A 21,861-nucleotide genomic window follows, 5' to 3' on the forward strand; every position below is an offset into this window, starting at 1 on the left:
AGGATTTTTAAAGTTTATATAAGCATGTATCTCTCCCGCCTGCATTCCAGGACACACTTGTCGAGGAACCTCAAGCGCTCCCAGTAACTGAGGCGTTTTATCTCCGTTGTGCGCGCCGTGAAGGTTGTACATTTTCTAGGTCAGCAATTTCACCTGCCTTGAAAGGTGCTATTAGTGTGCAGCAATATTCCAGCCTAGATAGAACAAGCGACCTGAAGAGTGTCATCATGGGCTTGGCATCCCTAGTTTTGAAGGTTCTCATTATCCAGCCTGTCATTTTTCTAGCAGATGCGATTCATGCAATGTTATGGTCCTTGAAGGTGAGATCCTCCGACATATCGCTCTCAGCTCTTTGACATTAGTTTTTCGCTCTACTGTGTAGTTGGAATTTGTTTTATACTCTGATATAGTTTTAATTTCCTCAGGTTTTCCATACCGGTGGCATGGTGGCTAAAGCTCCCACTTCAGACACGGAGGGCCCGGGTTCGATTCCCGGCGAGTGGAAACATTTCGACACGTTTCCTTACACCTGTTGTCCTGTTCACCTAGCAGCAAATAGGTACCTGGGTGTTAGTCGACTGGTGTGGGTCGCATCCTGGGGGACAAGATTGAGGACCCCAGTGGAAATAAGTTAGACAGTCCTCGATGACGCATTGACTTTCTTGGGTTATCCTGGGTGGCTAACCCTCCGGGGTTAAAAATCCGAACGAAATCTTATCTTCTGTGGCCCATTTAAAGATTTAGTTGATGTCCGCCTGGAGTCTGGCAGTGTCTTCAGTGGGGTTCACTGTTTATTTATTTATTTATTTATTTATTATAAATTTGTGCACACATACAGAGGTACAAAAAAATACAGATAAGAGCAGTATGCCAAAGCCACTTATACTATGCATAGCATTACGGGCTGGCTTAAAATTAACTTAAGATTAACTAAGCAATGATGAAGTCAGTGATAAAACATTAATGTAAACAGATTACTATAAAGCACAAGTGAGTATTACAAAGACAGGTCATATGAAGGATTCTGTTAGGTAGTGTATTTAAAAAATAATAAAGTTAGATTGGGTTTTAGGTTTAACATTTATGTGATATAATTGTGAGAAACATTTAAGATATACAATTTATAAGGTTCAGTTATTCAGTATTTATTTGGTTTTGGGTGAGTAAGTGATCTTTGAGTAGAGACTTGAATTTATAAACAGGTAGTGTTTCTTTTATATTTACAGGTAATGAATTCCAGATTTTAGGGCCTTTTATGTGCATTGAGTTTTTGCATAGTGTGAGATGAACACGAGGAACATCAAAGAGTGATCTGTGCCTTGTGTTATGGTCATGTGTTCTGTTGAGGTTGGCAAGGAGATGTTTGAGGGGAGGGTTAATATCAGAGTTAAGTGTTCTATGTATGTAATAGGTGCAGTAATAAGTATGGATGTTTTGTATGGTGAGTAGGTTTAGTGTATTGAATATTGGTGGAGTGTGCTGCCTGTAGTGAGAATTTGTTATCATTCTAACTGCAGCCTTTTGTTGGGTAATTAGTGGTCTGAGATGGTTAACTGTTGTTGAGCCCCATGCACAAATTCCATAGGTGAGATAGGGGTAAATAAGAGAGTGATATAGGGCCAGGAGGGCTGACTGTGGAACATAGTACCGTATCTTCGATAGTATGCCTACAGTCTTGGAAATTTTCTTAGAAATTTGTTGTATATGTGTATGAAATTTGAGTCTATTATCAAGGTGGATTCCTAAGAATTTTCCCTCTGTTAGCTTTGTGATAGGTGATCCGTTTATCATTATGTTAAGAGGGACATCTGTAGCTCTGTTACCAAACTGAATGAAGTAGGTTTTGTCAATGTTTAGTGTAAGTTTGTTAGTCCTCATCCAGGTAGATATTTTCTGTAATTCGGTATTTACAGTATTGGCTAGTGTGACTGGGCTCGGGTGAGAGAAGACGTATGTAGTGTCATCTGCAAATAGTGTGGGTTTGAGTAATTGCGAAGCATTTGGAAGGTCATTTATGTATAGGAGAAAGAGAAGAGGGCCAAGGACACTTCCCTGTGGGACACCAACTGTAATTGGTTGCGCAGAAGAGTTTGCCCCATTTGCGTACACATATTGGCTTCTGTTGCTGAGGTATGACTTGAGGTAATTGAGGGAGTGCCCTCTTATACCATAGTGTGACAATTTTACGTGGAGCAAGTCATGGTCAACTGTATCAAAAGCTTTACGTAAGTCAATGAAGATCCCCAGTGGGACTTCTTTTTTCTCTATTGCAGTGTATATATGTTCTAGCATGTGTATAATAGCATCATTAGTATTTTTATTAGGCCTGAATCCAAATTGGCAGGGGTTGAGTATGTTTTGGGAGATAAGGTAGGAGTAGATTCGTTTATGAATTAGTTTTTCAAAGATTTTTGAGAGAGGGTGTAAGTTGGATATTGGCCTATAGTTATTCAACTCTGTTTGGTCTCCTCCTTTGTGGATCGGGGTGACCCTTGCTATTTTGAGTACTGTAGGGAAGGTGGAGGATTCAATGGATTTGTTAAAGAGTGTTGCAATGATTGGAGATAGCACTTGTGACACTTTTTTATATATAAAGGGTGGTAAGGTACTTAAATCTCCTGCCTTGTTTTTTAGTGCATTGATAATAAGGGAGACTTCGTATGGGTTAGTCGGAGCTAGGAACAGTGTGTTCGGGTAGTTGCCGGTGAGGTAGTTATTTGGTGGGGTATCTGAGCTTGGGATTTTATGGGCAAGGTTTTGTCCTATAGTGGAGAAGAAATCATTGAGTCTGTTTGCTGTTTCTGTTGGTGGGAGTTGGGGTTCATCTGATTTTGCTAATTTTATTTCGCTATTTCGTGATATCTTTTTTGTTCCCAGAATTTCAGATAGTGTTTTCCAGGTCTTTTTTATATCACCTCGTAAGTTGGATAATCTGTTCTCATAATACAATTTTTTTGCCCTTCTTATCAGGCTGGTTAGGATTGACGAGTAACGTTTTGTTTGGTCTCTGGTTATGTGACCCATTCTGTACTGTTTTTCATATTGGTGTTTTGTATTTATGGATTTGAGAATGCTGGGTGTTAGCCAGGGACTGTTCAGTCTCTTTGCTGTCATCTGTTTAGTTTTTTTAGGGCAGTGCTTGTTATAGAGGTATTGGGTCTTTTTTAGAAAATTATTAATACATTCGTTAATATCTGTATAGATTTCTAGCTCAGTGTGCCAATCAATGTTTGCTAATGCTGTTGCGAAGTTATTAATGGCTGCCTCATTGTGAAGTCTGAAGGTGACTTTAGTAGTGTCTTGGGGTAGTTTACCAAGAGTTGTTATGAGGAAAGTAGGGTAGTGGTCTGTGGTATTATCTGTAATTATGCCTGATTTTAAAGGGGATATGGTGTTGGTCCAGATGTGGTCAAGTAGGGAAACACTAGTCTCTGTAACTCTTGTAGGTTTTGTTACTGTTGGTAGTAACATACAGTTACTCATTGTGTTTGTGAATTCAGTAACGTGTGGGTCCTGGTCTTGCAAAGGAACACACAGGCTTACGTCCCTGTCTATGTCAGATTTGAGGATGAAGAACAGGATGGGAGAGAGTACTGTGTTGTGGAAAAGAGCTTTTCACAGTACCCACCTCAAATTTTACTGTTTACTGTTACTCTTTGTGTTCTATTAGGAAATTATAGATCCATCTACCAACTTTTCCTGTAATTCCTTTATCACACATTTTGTGCACCATTACACCATGGTCACACTTGTCAAAGGCGTATACTACATCTGCGTTTTATTTGTCTTCTAGAGCATTCAGGACCTTGTCATAGTGCTCCAGTAGTTGGGACAGACAGGAGCGACCTGCTCTAAATCCATGTTGCCCTGGGTAGTGTAACTGATGGGTATCTAGATGAATGGCGATCTTGCTTCTTGGAAGACTTTCAAAGATTTTTATAATACGGGATGTTAATGCTCTCAGTCTGTAGTTGTTTGCTATTGCTTCACTGCCACCTTTGTGAAGTGGGGCTATGTCTGTTGCTTTTAGCAGCTTTGGGATAATCCATGTGTCAATACTCCCTTTCCATAGAATGTTAAAAGTACATGATAGGGATTTCTTGCAATTCTTAATGAACACGGAATTCCACGAGTCTGGGCCTGGGGCAGAGTGCACGGGCATGTCATTTATTACCTTCTCGAAGTCATTTGGTGTTAGGATAATATCAGATAGGTTTGAGTCTACCAAATTCTGTGTCTCGCTCATAAAAAATTCATTTAGGTCTTGGGCTCTTAGTCTGGTTAGCGGCTCACTAAAAACTGAGTCATACTGGGACTTAAGTAGCTCATTCATTTCCTTGTTTCATCTATGTAAGATCCATCTCGTCTAAGTAGGGGCTCAAAACTGGATGGTGTTCTCGACTTAGATTGGGCATAAGAAAAGAAATATTTTGGGTTTCTTTCAATTTCATTTATGGCTTTTAGTTCTTCCCGCATTTCTTGATTCCTGTAAGATTCCTTGTTTGACTGACAGTTAGGTAGATAGGTAGGAAGAGAGGAGGGGAGGTAACCTTGTAATTTTCAAAGGTAGACGTTCTGGCATACTTCTTGAGAGGATCTGCACATACTGATTCATATGTAGACATATGTATATAATTAAAACATGGCTTAAATTCGATGTTTGCTATTTCTCTGGCCAGTGCCTCCCTTCGTATTACAGATATGCTGGCCTCTTTTAGCCGCTTTGTTATTTTTAGCTTTCGCCTGTATAGGGAGCACCTCTCTCTCTCTCTAGTTTACACCTTCTGTTCGTTTTCCTTAAAGAAATATGCCTTGAGCATACCTCGCGTGCCACAGTTATTTTTTTTCTAGACATAGGTTTGGATCCGTGTTGTAGGGTATCTTCCCAGTTTATATAATTTAGGACCTGGTTGACTTAGTCCCACCTTATGTTTTTGTTATTGAAGCTGAATTTGGTGAAGGTTTCCTCGTGACTGATCATATTTTGTTGGTCAGGGGCCCTGCGCATACATGTCTAAACCTCTATTATGTTGTGATCTGAGTATATTTTTTTGATATGGTAATATTTCGTATCAGATCATCATTGTTAGTTATGATAATGTGCAAATTGTAGGTGATCTTGAACCCACACATATCTATGGAGGCGTCCTTGATCTATGTTTTGGCTTTAACATAACTTTTGCCAGCTCCTGCGAGTCTTCCACTGAAACAGATATATCATCAGATCATATTCTCAGATTAACCACTCTAGATATTGGTAATACCATCCTCCCTGGTGGGATATTCAAAAGGAAACGCTTTCACGTTCCCCCTGATCAGCATGACGACTTGGTCGCGCGTGTTAGACTGGTATAATTTCTATGAATATTCCTATGTTGAGACCTTTAACAGTGATCTTGTATACAATATTCATAACCATTTAGAACTGCCACTGAACCCTCCTGGTACTCCTAGCCCAACTAACTTCCATAATAATAATCCTATGAAAATCATACCCAGCACACTAACAGCACCTTTCAAGGCAGGTGAAATTGCCGACCTAGAAAATGTACAGAGAACCTTCACGGCGCGCATAACGGAGATAAAACACCTCAATTACTGGGAGCGCTTGAGGTTCCTGAACCTGTATTTCCTGGAACGCAGGCGGGAGAGATACATGATTATATACACCTGGAAAATCCTAGAGGGACTAGTACCGAACTTACTCACGAAAATCACTCACTACGAAAGCAAAAGACTTGGCAGACGATGCAACATCCCCCCAATGAAAAGCAGGGGTGTCACTAGCACGTTAAGAGACCATACAATAAGTGTCAGGGGCCCGAGACTGTTCAACTGCCTCCCAGCACACATAAGGGGGATTACCAACAGACCCCTGGCAGTCTTCAAGCTGGCACTGGACAAGCACCTAAAGTCATTTCCTGATCAGTCGGGCTGTGGCTCGTACGTTGGTTTGCGTGCAGCCAGCAGCAACAGCCTGGTTGATCAGGCTCTGATCCACCAGGAGGCCTGGTCACAGACCGGGCCGCGGGGGCTTTGAACCCCGAAACTCTCTCCAGGTAAACTCCAGTACAATGATCCGAAACTTCCAACATTGAAACGTACTGCTCACAGACTAGGCCTAGCCTACAGAAAATATCGTGTCCCTGAAATGTTGAAGCTCTTTCAAACTGCCTATAAGCTTTGAGATGGGGAGGAGATTTAACACTCATGTGATCTCAGAGCTGAAGGATATAAACGTGTGATAGTTCATTACCACCGTAACTTGTTTAGCTATCAAAATTATTGCAGCCTAGTCCCTGGACCTATTATATTTCTTTGTAATCTTTAGACTACCGCCACAGAAGGGGTATGGGGTACATAATAAAGATATTAAACCAACTATAAAGATCATTATTCATGAATTCTCATGAATCAGCTGAGTAAAACAGGAACAATGAACAACAAGAAAACGTCGTCCTTACAGTAACTTGGTTAATTTCATATTGTGGATCTTACCTTGTAGCAGTATTTATTCATCTCTTCCCAGCCAGTGTCGTAGTCACAAGGAGGGGGTACAGCTGTCGGGAGACACAAACTGTTATTATAGTCACCAGAAAATAATTAAACGGAAATTATCATTCAGTGCTTGGGGAATTGGAGGTAAGTTTATTCAAGTACAGGTACACATAAATAATTATATAAATTATCATACATAGCAACATATGTGTAATTACCTAGGATAATCCAAAAAAGTCAGTCAGAACTGTCCGAAGTGGAGGATAGATCTAATTCTTTAGATCAAAAGCCTTTTTAAAACATCTTGAGGTATTTCCTCCCCTGCATGGTGCTAGAGTGAAGAGACCAATATGCAGTTTTGGAGGGAGTTTAATGTAGAAATTACAGTGTCTGCACTCTGAAGGATGGGTGGGGATGTTACAGTTTTGGAGGTGGGAAGCACATTGCCTGCACTCTGAATGAGGGGTAGGGATGTTACAGTTCTGGAGGTGGGAAGTACAGTGTCTGCACTCTGAATGAGGGTTAGGGATGTTACAGTTCTGGAGGTGGGAAGTAGTGCCTGCACTCTGAACGAGGGGGGGATGTTACTTTTCTGGAGGTGGGAAGTACAGTGCCTGCACTCTGAACGAGGGGGGGATGTTACTTTTCTGGAGGTGGGAAGTACAGTGCCTGCACTCTGAACGAGGGGGGGATGTTACTTTTCTGGAGGTGGGAAGTACAGTGCCTGCACTCTGAACGAGGGGTGGGGATGTTACAGTTCTGGAGGTGGGAAGTACAGTGCCTGCACTCTGAACGAGGGGTGGGGATGTTACAGTTCTGGAGGTGGGAAGTACAGTGCCTGCACTCTGAACGAGGGATGGGGATGTTACAGTTCTAGAGGTGGGAAGCACATTGTCTGCACTCTGAACGATGGGTAGGGATGTTACAGTTCTGGAGGTGGGAAGTACAGTGCCTGCACTCTGAACGAGGGGTAGGGATGTTACAGTTCTGGAGGTGGGAAGTACAGTGTCTGCACTCTGAACGAGGGGTGGGGATGTTACAGTTCTGGAGGTGGGAAGCACATTGCCTGCACTCTGAATGAGGGGTAGGGATGTTACAGTTCTGGAGGTGGGAAGTAGTGTCTGCACTCTGAACGAGGGGTGGGGATGTTGCAGTTCTGGAGGTGGGAAGTACAGTGCCTGCACTCTGAACGATGGGTGGGGATGTTACAGTTCTGGAGGTGGGAAGTACAGTGCCTGCACTCTGAACGATGGGTAGGGATGTTACAGTTCTGGAGGTGGGAAGTACAGTGTCTGCACTCTGAACGATGGGTAGGGATGTTACAGTTCTGGAGGTGGGAAGTACAGTGCCTGCACTCTGAACGAAGGGTGGGGATGTTACAGTTCTGGAGGTGAGAAGTACAGTGCCTGCACTCTCAACGAGGGGTGGAAATGTTACAGTTCTAGAGGTGGGAAGCACACTGCGCTCTGAACGACGGATGGGGATGTTACAGTTCTGGAGGTGGGAAGTACAGTGCCTGCACTCTGAACGATGGGTGAGGATAATATGGCTCAAACATAAATATGCACCAAGATACTAAACACAGAATCAGTAAAACACAAAAACAACCATAAACATCAAGACAGTGAGGAAAATAAACACCAAGACAACTATTAACACAACTATGGTAGAGTGCAGAACGAGAACATATGTAGCTAAGGTGTGAAACACTGACAAGAGCGACCACAAAGAAAATCTCCACGTCTCTTTAGTAAGACACACGTCCAACACTTGGGAATCTATATTGCTGAAACATTTCACAAGTGTTGCACACTATCTTATTCATCAACTTGTCAGTATTATGTACTCTTAATACTACTTACTGATGTTTCTGTGACAGACGAAATTGAGTTTCTGTGAACAGTCTTGCTTGATGAGTTTGGAGTTAGCAGTAAAGGCAGCACAACTGCCTTCACCCGTGCCTTCAAATTGCCTACCCAGCCACGCAAACAAGGCCATTATTATTATTATTATTATTATTATTATTATTATTATTATTATTATTATTATTATTATTAAAATAAGTTAAAGTCATTAATAAAACGAAGATAATACGAAAAGTTATCATTGTACTTTATGCTCCATGCTGTCCACAACAGTGCTGAGACACACAAATTCAAATTCAAATTCAAAGTTTATTCTCTATAAGGATTACAATGCTGAGTTTACAGAATTTGGTTATTGTGTGGTTTACATGTAGTAAAATAATGATTACAGAGTGTACCACTAGAACACCTAGCATGGCTAGGCATTTCGGGCAGACTTAGTTTAATTCTTAATTTTAAAATATTACAAATTATGAGGTAAGTTGGTATTATGGCTAAGTGACTAAATACTAGTTTGTGAGTTTAGCAGTGTGAATGCTTTTGTTTTGGCACAGTACGTAGTTTCGGTATTGGAGTATCACAGGATTCATTATTTTAAGATTGAGATTAATATTTCTGTTTATGGTCAAATGGGTGAGTGAGTGTAAGTGTGAACCACCAGGTGGTATTCGTGTACTTAGTTGACGGGGTGTATCAGGGAGATAAGATGTTTTCTAATGGTAGTTTTGAAGGTGATGAATATGTCTGCAGTTCTAGAGTTCTCAGGTAGGGTGTTCCAGATTTTAGGGCCTTTGACATACATTGAATTTTTGTAAAGGTTTAGTCGGACACAGGGAATGTCGTAGAGATGTTTGTGTCTGGTGTTATGCCTGTGGGTTCTGTCACAACTATCAAGAAAGCGTTTTATATCAAGGTTGATATTGGAGTTTAAGGTCCTGTAGATGTAGATTGCACAGTAGTAAGTGTGGATGTACTGAACAGGGAGTAAGTTTAGATCTATGAAGAGTGGGGGGGGGGGGGTTGCCAGGGATGGGATTTAGTGATTATTCTTACTGCGGCTTTTTGTTGGGTTATTATTGGCTTTAGGTGTGTTGCTGCAGACACACAAGAGAGTCTTGCAGCAACTTTTGTTTCAAGAAAGTCGATTTAGCTCTACCGCTGAAATGCCAAAAATACAAGTCAATTGCCAAAGACTTACACCACGTTCGTGTCTACATCCTCCCCGATTTCAATCCATTTCCAAGCGTTATCAACGTACTGAGCCCCAACCCACACGTAGGCAGCTTGACCCACGTCTCCCGTCTCAGCTACCGCTAGCGATAACCAATTCTGAAATGTAGGCAGTAAGTTTACATTTAGATTCTGCACAGTAGGTTACATTTTTTAAAGAGATATGACATAACAATTTGTGTAGAAATTAGGGGTAAGGGTTATTACTACCTGAGGAATACTCACTTTCATGGCGACACTGCCGATAATAACCAGGTCCCCGTTGTAGGCTTTGCAGTAGTCCCTAGCGTCACTGAAGGTCCTAGCTTGACCTGTGCTGTGAATCAAGTAGCACTGGTCTGTGCCTCCACGCTGCTGCCACTTAACGGGACACCTTGCTACCATCATGCTACCACCTGTACAGTGCCACAGAGGCATCAGTGACTGAGATACACTTATATAGATAGAGATGAAGGCACCATTAGGCTTTCTTGCTGTAAGTCAGAGCATGAAACAGCTGTATTAATTATACCCTCAAAGTAGAGTCGAATTTTTCAAACTTTCTGAACTATTACCAAGTGTACTATCATATACCCTCACCACACAGTGTACTATCATATGCCCTCACCACACAGTGTACTATCATATACCCTCACCACACAGTGTACTATCATATACCCTCACCACACAGTGTACTATCATATACCCTCACCACACAGTGCACTATCATATGCCCTCACCACACAGTGCACTATCATATACCCTCACCACACAGTGCACTATCATATACCCTCACCACACAGTGCACTATCATATGCCCTCACCACACAGTGCACTATCATATGCCCTCACCACACAGTGCACTATCATATACCCTCACCACACAGTGCACTATCATATGCCCTCACCACACAGTGCACTATCATATACCCTCACCACACAGTGCACTATCATATACCCTCACCACACAGTGCACTATCATATACCCTCACCACACAGTGCACTATCATATGCCCTCACCACACAGTGCACTATCATATACCCTCACCACACAGTGCACTATCATATACCCTCACCACACAGTGCACTATCATATACCCTCACCACACAGTTCACTATCATATGCCCTCACCACACAGTGCACTATCATATACCCTCACCACACAGTGCACTATCATATGCCCTCACCACACAGTGCACTATCATATGCCCTCACCACACAGTGCACTATCATATACCCTCACCACACAGTGCACTATCATATGCCCTCACCACACAGTGCACTATCATATGCCCTCACCACACAGTGCACTATCATATACCCTCACCACACAGTGCACTATCATATACCCTCACCACACAGTGCACTATCATATGCCCTCACCACACAGTGCACTATCATATACCCTCACCACACAGTGCACTATCATATACCCTCACCACACAGTGCACTATCATATGCCCTCACCACACAGTGCACTATCATATACCCTCACCACACAGTGCACTATCATATACCCTCACCACACAGTGCACTATCATATGCCCTCACCACACAGTGCACTATCATATACCCTCACCACACAGTGCACTATCATATGCCCTCACCACACAGTGCACTATCATATACCCTCACCACACAGTGCACTATCATATGCCCTCACCACACAGTGCACTATCATATACCCTCACCACACAGTGCACTATCATATACCCTCACCACACAGTGCACTATCATATGCCCTCACCACACAGTGCACTATCATATACCCTCACCACACAGTGCACTATCATATACCCTCACCACACAGTGCACTATCATATGCCCTCACCACACAGTGCACTATCATATACCCTCACCACACAGTGCACTATCATATGCCCTCACCACACAGTGCACTATCATATGCCCTCACCACACAGTGCACTATCATATGCCCTCACCACACAGTGCACTATCATATGCCCTCACCACACAGTGCACTATCATATACCCTCACCACACAGTGCACTATCATATGCCCTCACCACACAGTGTACTATCATATACCCTCACCACACAGTGCACTATCATATGCCCTCACCACACAGTGCACTATCATATGCCCTCACCACACAGTGCACTATCATATACCCTCACCACACAGTGCACTATCATATACCCTCACCACACAGTGCACTATCATATACCCTCACCACACAGTGCACTATCATATACCCTCACCACACAGTGTACCATCATATACCCTCACCACACAGTGTACTATCATATACCCTCACCACACAGTGTACTATCATATACCCTCACCACACAGTGTACTATCATATACCCTCACCACACAGAGCACTATTATATACCCTCACCACACAGTGCACTATCATATACCCTCACCACACAGTGCACTATCATATACCCTCACCACACAGTGCACTATCATATACCCTCACCACTCAGTGCACTATCATATACCCTCACCACACAGTGCACTATCATACACCCTCACAACACAGTGTACTATCATATACCCTGACCACACAATGCACTATCATATACCCTCACCACACAGTGTACTATTATATACCCTCACCACAGTGTACTAGCATATACCCTCACCACACAGTGTACTAGCATATACCCTCACCACACAGTGTACTATCATATACCCTGACCACACAGTGCACTATCATATACCCTCACCACACAGTGTACTATCATATACCCTCACCACACAGTGTACTAGCATATACCCTCACCACACAGTGTACTATCATATACCCTCACCACACAGTGTACTATCATATACCCTCACCACATAGTGCACTATCATATACCCTCACCACACAGTGTAATATATACGCTCACCACACGGTGCACTATCATATACCCTCACCACATAGTGTACTATCATATACCCTGACCACACAGTGCACTATCATATACCCTCACCACACAGTGTACTATCATATACCCTCACCACACAGTGTACTAGCATATACCCTCACCACACAGTGTACTATCATATACCCTCAGCACATAGTGCACTATCATATACCCTCACCACACAGTGTACTATCATATACGCTCACCACACATTGTACTATCATATACCCTCAGCACATAGTGCACTATCATATACCCTCACCACACAGTGTACTATCATATACGCTCACCACACAATGCACTATCATATACCCTCACCACACAGTGTACTATCATATATCCTCAGCACATAGGGCACTATCATATACCCTCACCACACAGTGTACTATCATATACCCTCAGCACATAGTGCACTATCATATACCCTCACCACACAGTGTACTATCATATACGCTCACCACACAGTGTACTATCATATACCCTCAGCACATAGTGCACTATCATATACCCTCACCACACAGTGTACTATCATATACGCTCACCACACAGTGTACTATCATATACCCTCACCACACAGTGTACTATCATATACCCTCAGCACATAGTGCACTATCATATACCCTCACCACACAGTGTACTATCATATACGCTCACCACACGGTGCACTATCATATACCCTCACCACACAGTGTACTATCATATACCCTGACCACACAGTGTACTATCATATACCCTCACCACACAGTGTACTAGCATATACCCTCACCACACAGTGTACTATCATATACCCTCACCACACAGTGTACTATCATATACCCTCAGCACATAGTGCACTATCATATACCCTCATCACACAGTGTACTATCATATACGCTCACCACACAGTGTACTATCATATACCCTCAGCACATAGTGCACTATCATATACCCTCACCACACAGTGTACTATCATATACGCTCACCACACAGTGTACTATCATATACCCTCAGCACATAGTGCACTATCATATACCCTCACCACACAGTGTACTATCATATACGCTCACCACACAGTGTACTATCATATACCCTCACCACACAGTGTACTATCATATACGCTCACCACACGGTGCACTATCATATACCCTCACCACACAGTGTACTATCATATACCCTGACCACACAGTGTACTATCATATACCCTCACCACACAGTGTACTAGCATATACCCTCACCACACAGTGTACTATCATATACCCTCACCACACAGTGTACTATCATATACCCTCAGCACATAGTGCACTATCATATACCCTCACCACACAGTGTACTATCATATACGCTCACCACACAGTGTACTATCATATACCCTCAGCACATAGTGCACTATCATATACCCTCACCACACAGTGTACTATCATATACGCTCACCACACAGTGTACTATCATATACCCTCAGCACATAGTGCACTATCATATACCCTCACCACACAGTGTACTATCATATACGCTCACCACACAGTGTACTATCATATACCCTCACCACACAGTGTACTATCATATACGCTCACCACACAGTGTACTATCATATATCCTCAGCACATAGTGCACTATCATATACCCTCACCACACAGTGTACTATCATATACGCTCACCACACAGTGTACTAGCATATACCCTCACCACACAGTGCACTATCATATACCCTCACCACACAGTGTACTATCATATACGCTCACCACACAGTGTACTATCATATACCCTCACCACACAGTGTACTATCATATACGCTCACCACACAGTGTACTATCATATACCCTCAGCACATAGTGCACTATCATATACCCTCACCACACAGTGTACTATCATATACCCTCAGCACATAGTGCACTATCATATACCTTCACCACACAGTGTACTATCATATACGCTCACCACACAGTGTACTATCATATACCCTCACCACACAGTGTACTATCATATACGCTCACCACACAGTGTACTATCATATACCCTCACCACACAGTGTACTATCATATACGCTCACCACACAGTGTACTATCATATATCCTCAGCACATAGTGCACTATCATATACCCTCAACACACAGTGTACTATCATATACCCTCACCACACAGTGTACTATCATATACCCTCAGCACATAGTGCACTATCATATACCCTCACCACACAGTGTACTATCATATACGCTCACCACACAGTGTACTATCATATACCCTCACCACACAGTGCACTATCATATACGCTCACCACACAGTGTACTATCATATACCCTCACCACACAGTGTACTATCATATACGCTCACCACACAGTGTACTATCATATACGCTCACCACACAGTGTACTATCATATATCCTCACCACACAGTGCACTATCATACCCTCACCACACAGTGTACTATCATATACCCTCACCACTCAGTGTACTACCATATACGCTCACCACACAGTGTACTATCATATACCCTCACCACACAGTGTACTATCATATACGCTCACCACACAGTGTACTATCATATATCCTCAGCACATAGTGCACTATCATATACCCTCACCACACAGTGTACTATCATATACGCTCACCACACAGTGTACTAGCATATACCCTCACCACACAGTGCACTATCATATACCCTCACCACACAGTGTACTATCATATACGCTCACCACACAGTGTACTATCATATACCCTCACCACACAGTGTACTATCATATACGCTCACCACACAGTGTACTATCATATATCCTCAGCACATAGTGCACTATCATATACCCTCACCACACAGTGTACTATCATATACCCTCACCACACAGTGTACTATCATATACCCTCAGCACATAGTGCACTATCATATACCTTCACCACACAGTGTACTATCATATACGCTCACCACACAGTGTACTATCATATACCCTCACCACACAGTGTACTATCATATACGCTCACCACACAGTGTACTATCATATACCCTCACCACACAGTGTACTATCATATACGCTCACCACACAGTGTACTATCATATATCCTCACCACACAGTGCACTATCATATACCCTCACCACACAGTGTACTATCATATACCCTCACCACAAAGTGCACTATCATATACCCTCACCACACAGTGCACTATCATATACCCTCACCACACAGTGTACTATCATATACCCTCACCACACAGTGCACTATCATATACCCTCACCACACAGTGTACTATCATATACCCTCACCACACAGTGTACTATCATATACCCTCACCACACAGTGCACTATCATATACCCTCACCACACAGTGTACTATCTTATACCCTCACCACACAGTGCACTATCATATACCCTCACCACACAGTGTACTATCATATACCCTCACCACACAGTGTACTATCATATACCCTCACCACACAGTGTACTATCATATACCCTCAGCACATAGTGCACTATCATATACCCTCACCACACAGTGTACTATCATATACCCTCAGCACATAGTGCACTATCATATACCCTCACCACACAGTGTACTATCATATACCCTCACCACACAGTGCACTATCATATACCCTCACCACACAGTGCACTATCATATACCCTCACCACACAGTGTACTATCATATACCCTCACCACACAGTGTACTATCATATACCCTCACCACACAGTGTACTATCATATACCCTCACCACACAGTGCACTATCATATACCCTCACCACACAGTGCACTATCATATACCGTCACCACACAGTGCACTATCATATACCTTCACCACACAGTGCACTATCATATACCCTCACCACACAGTGCACTATCATATACCCTCACCACACAGTGCACTATCATATACTCTCACCACGCAGTGCACTATCATATACCCTCACCACACAGTGCACTATCATATACCCTCACCACACAGTGCACTATCATATACCCTCACCACACAGTGTACTATCATATACCCTCACCACACAGTGCACTATCATATACCCTCACCACACAGTGCACTATCATATACCCTCACCACACAGTGCACTATCATATATCCTCACCACACAGTGTACTATCATATACCCTCACCACACAGTGTACTATCATATACCCTCACCACACAGTGCACTATCATATACCCTCACCACACAGTGCACTATCATATATCCTCACCACACAGTGCACTATCATATACCCTCACCACACAGTGCACTATCATATACCCTCACCACACAGTGTACTATCATATACCCTCACCACACAGTGCACTATCATATACCCTCACCACACAGTGCACTATCATATACCCTCACCACACAGTGCACTATCATATATCCTCACCACACAGTGTACTATCATATACCCTCAGCACATAGTGCACTATCACATATTAGCAGCATAAAACCCACATGGCGATGTAAAAGTGTCAAACACTTGGATATCTTTAAGACAGAAACATTCCTCCAACCAGTGGCTTTATCAGTCCAAGACAGAACATAAACCTTGAGACGGTGGAAAACGTGAAAATGTAATTTGAGGTGATCAGTCCCCCAGCCTTGATTCCTGTATGATAAATCTAAAGCAGATGCAAGCGTGTCTTAAACATGCCCTGGTTCAGATATGTCGATTAAATATTTCTCACATTGGACGAGAATCAGGGCCATTTCGACACCTAAAAAAAACCCACATTCAGATGGTTCTGTTCGCATTGTTTAAAATAGTATGAGAAGACAATAATCAGATGCCCCTTTTGGACACACTTAACACCACAGGAAACAACCAGCTTACTCTACATCCTCCACTTACATTGAACTTTCCCGCACAGCCAGCTACATATTCTGCTTTAATTAAAGCCACTTTATACGATTCAAGCAAAAGACTTGGCAGACGATGCACCATCCCCCCAATGAAAAGCAGGGGTGTCACTAGCACGTTAAGAGACCATACAATAAGTGTCAGGGGCCCGAGACTGTTCAACTGCCTCCCAGCACACATAAGGGGGATTACCAACAGACCCCTGGCAGTCTTCAAGCTGGCACTGGACAAGCACCTAAAGTTGGTTCCTGACCAGCCGGGCTGTGGCTCGTACATTGGTTTGCGTGCAGCCAGCAGCAACAGCCTGGTTGATCAGTCTCTGATCCAGCAGGAGGCCTCGTCACAGACCAGGCCGCGGGGGCGTTGACCCCTGGAACTCTCTCCAGGTAAACTCCAGAGTTCTCCGAATCTAGTCTCTCTCTCAGATTGACTAAAATAATAAAATATTTCTTTCTTTGCTAAGGTTACAATGTGTTTAAATATCGTAGCATTATTAAGATAAAGCCACTATCATGCCGAAGTATTTCGGGCAGGACTGAACGTTATCAACACTCACTCCATGAAATTAAGATATTTTGAATGGTTGTTCGGAGAGGTTCTTAACTTAGCAAACAAAAGCTACTTCAGATCTACTCTATTTAAAAATAAACACTATGATCAATTCAGCATAAAGGTTAAACCCATGACAATGAGTCCTCAAACTCACAGGCCAGTGCACACTGGCCTGTGAGTTTTAAAGAGTCACTCGCCATGGGTTGAAGCCCCACCCGTTCCGTGATTTTGTTTGTAATCGTGTTATTACAATTTGGTGTGTCAAAATATATTAAAAAGAATATGGAATATAATTAACATCACCCGGTTTCATCCCAATAAACTCGGCCACAACTTATTCACAAAACATAACATTGCAGTATCTTCAGTCACATTGGGAGTTAATAAATGCAATGCAGCGTTTATGACAAATATACATTGGCAAGACATTAACAGATCAGCAAACACAAGAATAACGCCAGATAGGCACAAAAAAAAAAGTTTAACTTTACTTCAACACAAAAAAAAAAGTTAAGTCAGGCTACTAACTGGAACGGAGCCATTATACATAAAATGAGCAGATACAAAACAAAAAATATATATAGAAAACGCTCACTGACTCCATTCCTAATTGTTACGTTTTTCAGCGTCAGTGGAGGACAGACAGAGCTTCGAAATACGCCTTGAGACACAGTACATCCCAGCACCTCAACTTAACTTAAAATATATGACTGAGTACTTTGCCTAGTACCAGCTTATGGGAATTTCTAAGCACTTCGCTTTTAATTCGGCTCAAGTACCTCATATTCTACTTACAAATGAAAATCACTAAGTACCCCACCTACTCACGAACAGACCTTATGGATCTGTATTAATATGTATTTTCTCCTCACTTCTGTCTGCTGAAGATGAATGAAAAATACTGAAGACTGTGTTAAGGAAGAACTTACCAGTATGGAAGAGGAAGAAGAGGAGGAAGAGGCTGGGAGCCACAGTTAGTGATGCCATGGTAAGTATGGTGCCTCTGCTCGTGTTATACTTCTGTTTGTGTGTTGCCTCTACTTATGCAGTGCATCTGCTTATGAAGTGCCCCTGCTGGTGTGGTGCCGCTGCTGGTGTGATGCCTCTGCTGGTGTGGTGCTTCTAGCTGTGTAGTGGCTCTGCTAGTGCTGTGTGTCTGCTGGTGTGTCATGAAGACAGACCACGTCCTGTCACCTCGTCTGGAACTCAGGCACTAGTGCATACCATATACACCTGCCTTTAACACATCACATTTCACCTTGACCACTTGACAATGAGGATGTGTAACATCCGGAGGCAGGTACACAGAGATACCGTCTCTCATCATCAATCATTATCATTACATTGACGGGGGAGGAGCTAAATTCATATGGATCATTCGGTAACTGGGAAAAGGGATGAGAAGTAATCAAGATTCATAGAAGGAAGGGAAGCATAGCTACACAGTAGGGGCAGAAGCACCTGAAAACAGGAGGCTATGGGTGAGACGTGTATGCCTGATCCACAATGAAGAAATTAATATCTTTATTTCTACAAGTACATGTACAATGTATATAGGCCTAGCTGACATCAATGACATCCTGCTAAATAGAAAGCGCTTGTTACGCAGAGTATTTTGGGCAAATAGGTCAATTCTGTCCCCGTGTGTGTGTGTGTGTGTGTGTGTACTCACCTATTTGTACTCACCTATTTGTGGTTGCAGGGGTCGAGTCCTAGCTCCTGGCCCCGCCTCTTCACCGGTTGCTACTAGACCCTCTCTCTCCCCGCTCCATGAGCTTTATCAAACCTCGTCTTAAAACTGTGTATGGTTCCTGCCTCCACTACGTCATTTTCTAGGCTATTCCACTGCCTTACAACTCTATGACTGAAGAAATACTTCCTACTATCTCTCTGACTCATTTGTGTCTTCAACTTCCAATTGTGGCCTCTTGTTTCTGTGTCCCCTCCCTGGAACATCCTGTCCTTGTCCACCTTGTCTATTCCACGCAGTATTTTATATGTCGTTATCATGTCTCCCCTGACCCTCCTGTCCTCCAGTGTCGTCAGGCCGATTTCCCTTAATCTTTCTTCATAGGACATTCCCCTTAGCTCTGGAACTAACCTTGTCGCAAACCTTTGTACTTTCTCTAGTTTCTTGACGTGCGTTATCAAGTGCGGGTTCCAAACAGGTGCTGCATACTCCAGTATGGGCCTGACATACACGGTGTACAGTGTCTTGAATGATTCCTTACTAAGGTGTCGGAATGCTGTTCTCAGGTTTGCCAGGCGCCCATATGCTGCAGCAGTTATCTGATTGATGTGTGCTTCCGGAGACATGCTCGGTGTTATACTCACCCCAAGATCTTTCTCCTTGAGTGAGGTTTGCAGTCTTTGGCCACCTAGCCTATACTCTGTCTGTGGTCTTCTGTGCCCTTCCCCTATCTTCATGACTTTGCATTTGGCAGGATTAAATTCGAGAAGCCATTTGCTGGACCAGGTGTCCAGTCTGTCCAGGTCTCTTTGAAGTCCTGCCTGGTCCTCATCAGATTTAATTCTCCTCATTAACTTCACATCATCTGCAAACAGGGACACTTCTGAGTCTAACCCTTCCATCATGTCGTTCACATATACCAAAAATAGCACCGGTCCTAGGACCGACCCCTGTGGGACCCCGCTCGTCACAGGTGCCCACTGTGATACATCATTACGTACCATGACTCGTTGTTGCCTCCCTGTCAGGTATTCTCTGATCCATTGCAGTGCCCTTCCTGTTATATGCGCCTGATGCTCTAGCTTCTGCACTAATCTCTTGTGAGGAACTGTGTCAAAGGCCTTCTTGCAGTCCAAGAAGATGCAATCAACCCACCCCTCTCTCTCGTGTCTTACTTCTGTTATTTTATCGTAAAACTCCAGAAGGTTTGTGACAGGATTTGCCTTCCGTGAATCCGTGCTGGTTGGCATTTATACTCTTGTTCTGTTCCACGTGCTCCACCACTCTCCTCCTCATAATATTCTCCATAATTTTGCATACTATACACGTCAATGACACAGGTCTATAGTTTAGTGCCTCTTTTCTGTCTCCTTTTTTAAAAATGGGAACTACATTTGCCGTCTTCCATACCTCAGGTAGTTGCCCAGTTTCCAGGGACGTGTTGAAGATTGTGGTAAGTGGCATGCACAACATATCTGCTCCCTCTCTAAGGACCCACGGGGAGATGTTGTCCGGTCCCATTGCCTTTGAGGTATCGATGTCCCTTAGCAGTTTCTTCACCTCCTCCTCATCTGTATGTATATCGTCCAACACTTGTTGGTGTATTCCTTGCTGGTGTCCCCATCTGGTCTGTCCCCCCAGAGTCCTTCCTGACTCTACTGTAAATACTTCTTTAAATCTCGTGTTGAGCTCCTCACATACCTCTTGATCGTTTCTTGTGAGTTCTCCACCTTCTTTCCTCAGCCTTATCACCTAGTCCTTGACTGTTGTCTTCCTCCTAATGTGTGTGTGTGTGTGTGTGTGTGTGTGTGTGTGTGTGTGTGTGTGTGTGTGTGTGTGTTTGTGTGTGTGTGTGTGTAGGTGTGTGTGTGTAGGTGTGTGTGTGTGGGTGTGTGTGTGTGGGTGTGTGTGTGTAGGTGTGTGTGCGTAGGTGTGTGTGTGTGTAGGTGTGTGTGTGTAGGTGTGTGTGTGTAGGTGTGTGTGTGTAGGTGTGTGTGTGTGTGTGTGTGTGTGTGTGTGTGTGTGTGTGTGTGTGTGTGTGTGTGTGTGTGTGTGTGTGTGTGTGTGTGTGTGTGTGTGTGTGTGTGTGTGTGTGTGTGTGTGTGTGTGTGTGTGTGTAGGTGTGTGTGTGTGTGTGTAGGTGTGTGTGTGTGTGTAGGTGTGTGTGTAGGTGTGTGTGTAGGTGTGTGTGTAGGTGTGTGTGTAGGTGTGTGTGTAGGTGTGTGTGCAGGTGTGTGTGCAGGTGTGTGTGCAGGTGTGTGTGCAGGTGTGTGTGCAGGTGTGTGCGTGTGTGTGTGTGCGTGTGTGTAGGTGTGTGTGTGTAGGTGTGTGTGTGTAGGTGTGTGTACTCACCTATTTGTACTCACCTATTT

General features: G+C 43.3%; 1 protein-coding gene across 2 annotated transcripts in view; it reads right to left on the reverse strand.

Annotated features, from left to right (window-relative positions):
• The window catches only part of LOC128696998 (macrophage mannose receptor 1), a 291,694-nt gene extending 272,697 nt beyond the window's left edge, over positions 1-18,997 (reverse strand). The window contains exons 1-5 of one of the 2 annotated variants that reach the window (XM_070095183.1): positions 18,729-18,997; positions 9,819-9,988; positions 9,562-9,692; positions 8,361-8,470; positions 6,499-6,560 (exon numbers count right to left, since the gene is read on the reverse strand). In XM_070095183.1, the coding sequence (XP_069951284.1) occupies positions 6,499-6,560; positions 8,361-8,470; positions 9,562-9,692; positions 9,819-9,988; positions 18,729-18,786 (531 nt within the window). In that variant the 5' untranslated portion in view covers positions 18,787-18,997. The remainder of the gene's footprint in view (positions 1-6,498; positions 6,561-8,360; positions 8,471-9,561; positions 9,693-9,818; positions 9,989-18,728) is intronic. The other variant, XM_070095184.1, reaches the window with a different exon arrangement.
• Positions 18,998-21,861: the final 2,864 nt, after the last annotated feature.

Source organism: Cherax quadricarinatus, chromosome 49, assembly GCF_038502225.1.
Source record: "Cherax quadricarinatus isolate ZL_2023a chromosome 49, ASM3850222v1, whole genome shotgun sequence".
In the NCBI taxonomy this organism is placed as follows: Eukaryota; Metazoa; Arthropoda; class Malacostraca; order Decapoda; family Parastacidae; genus Cherax; species Cherax quadricarinatus.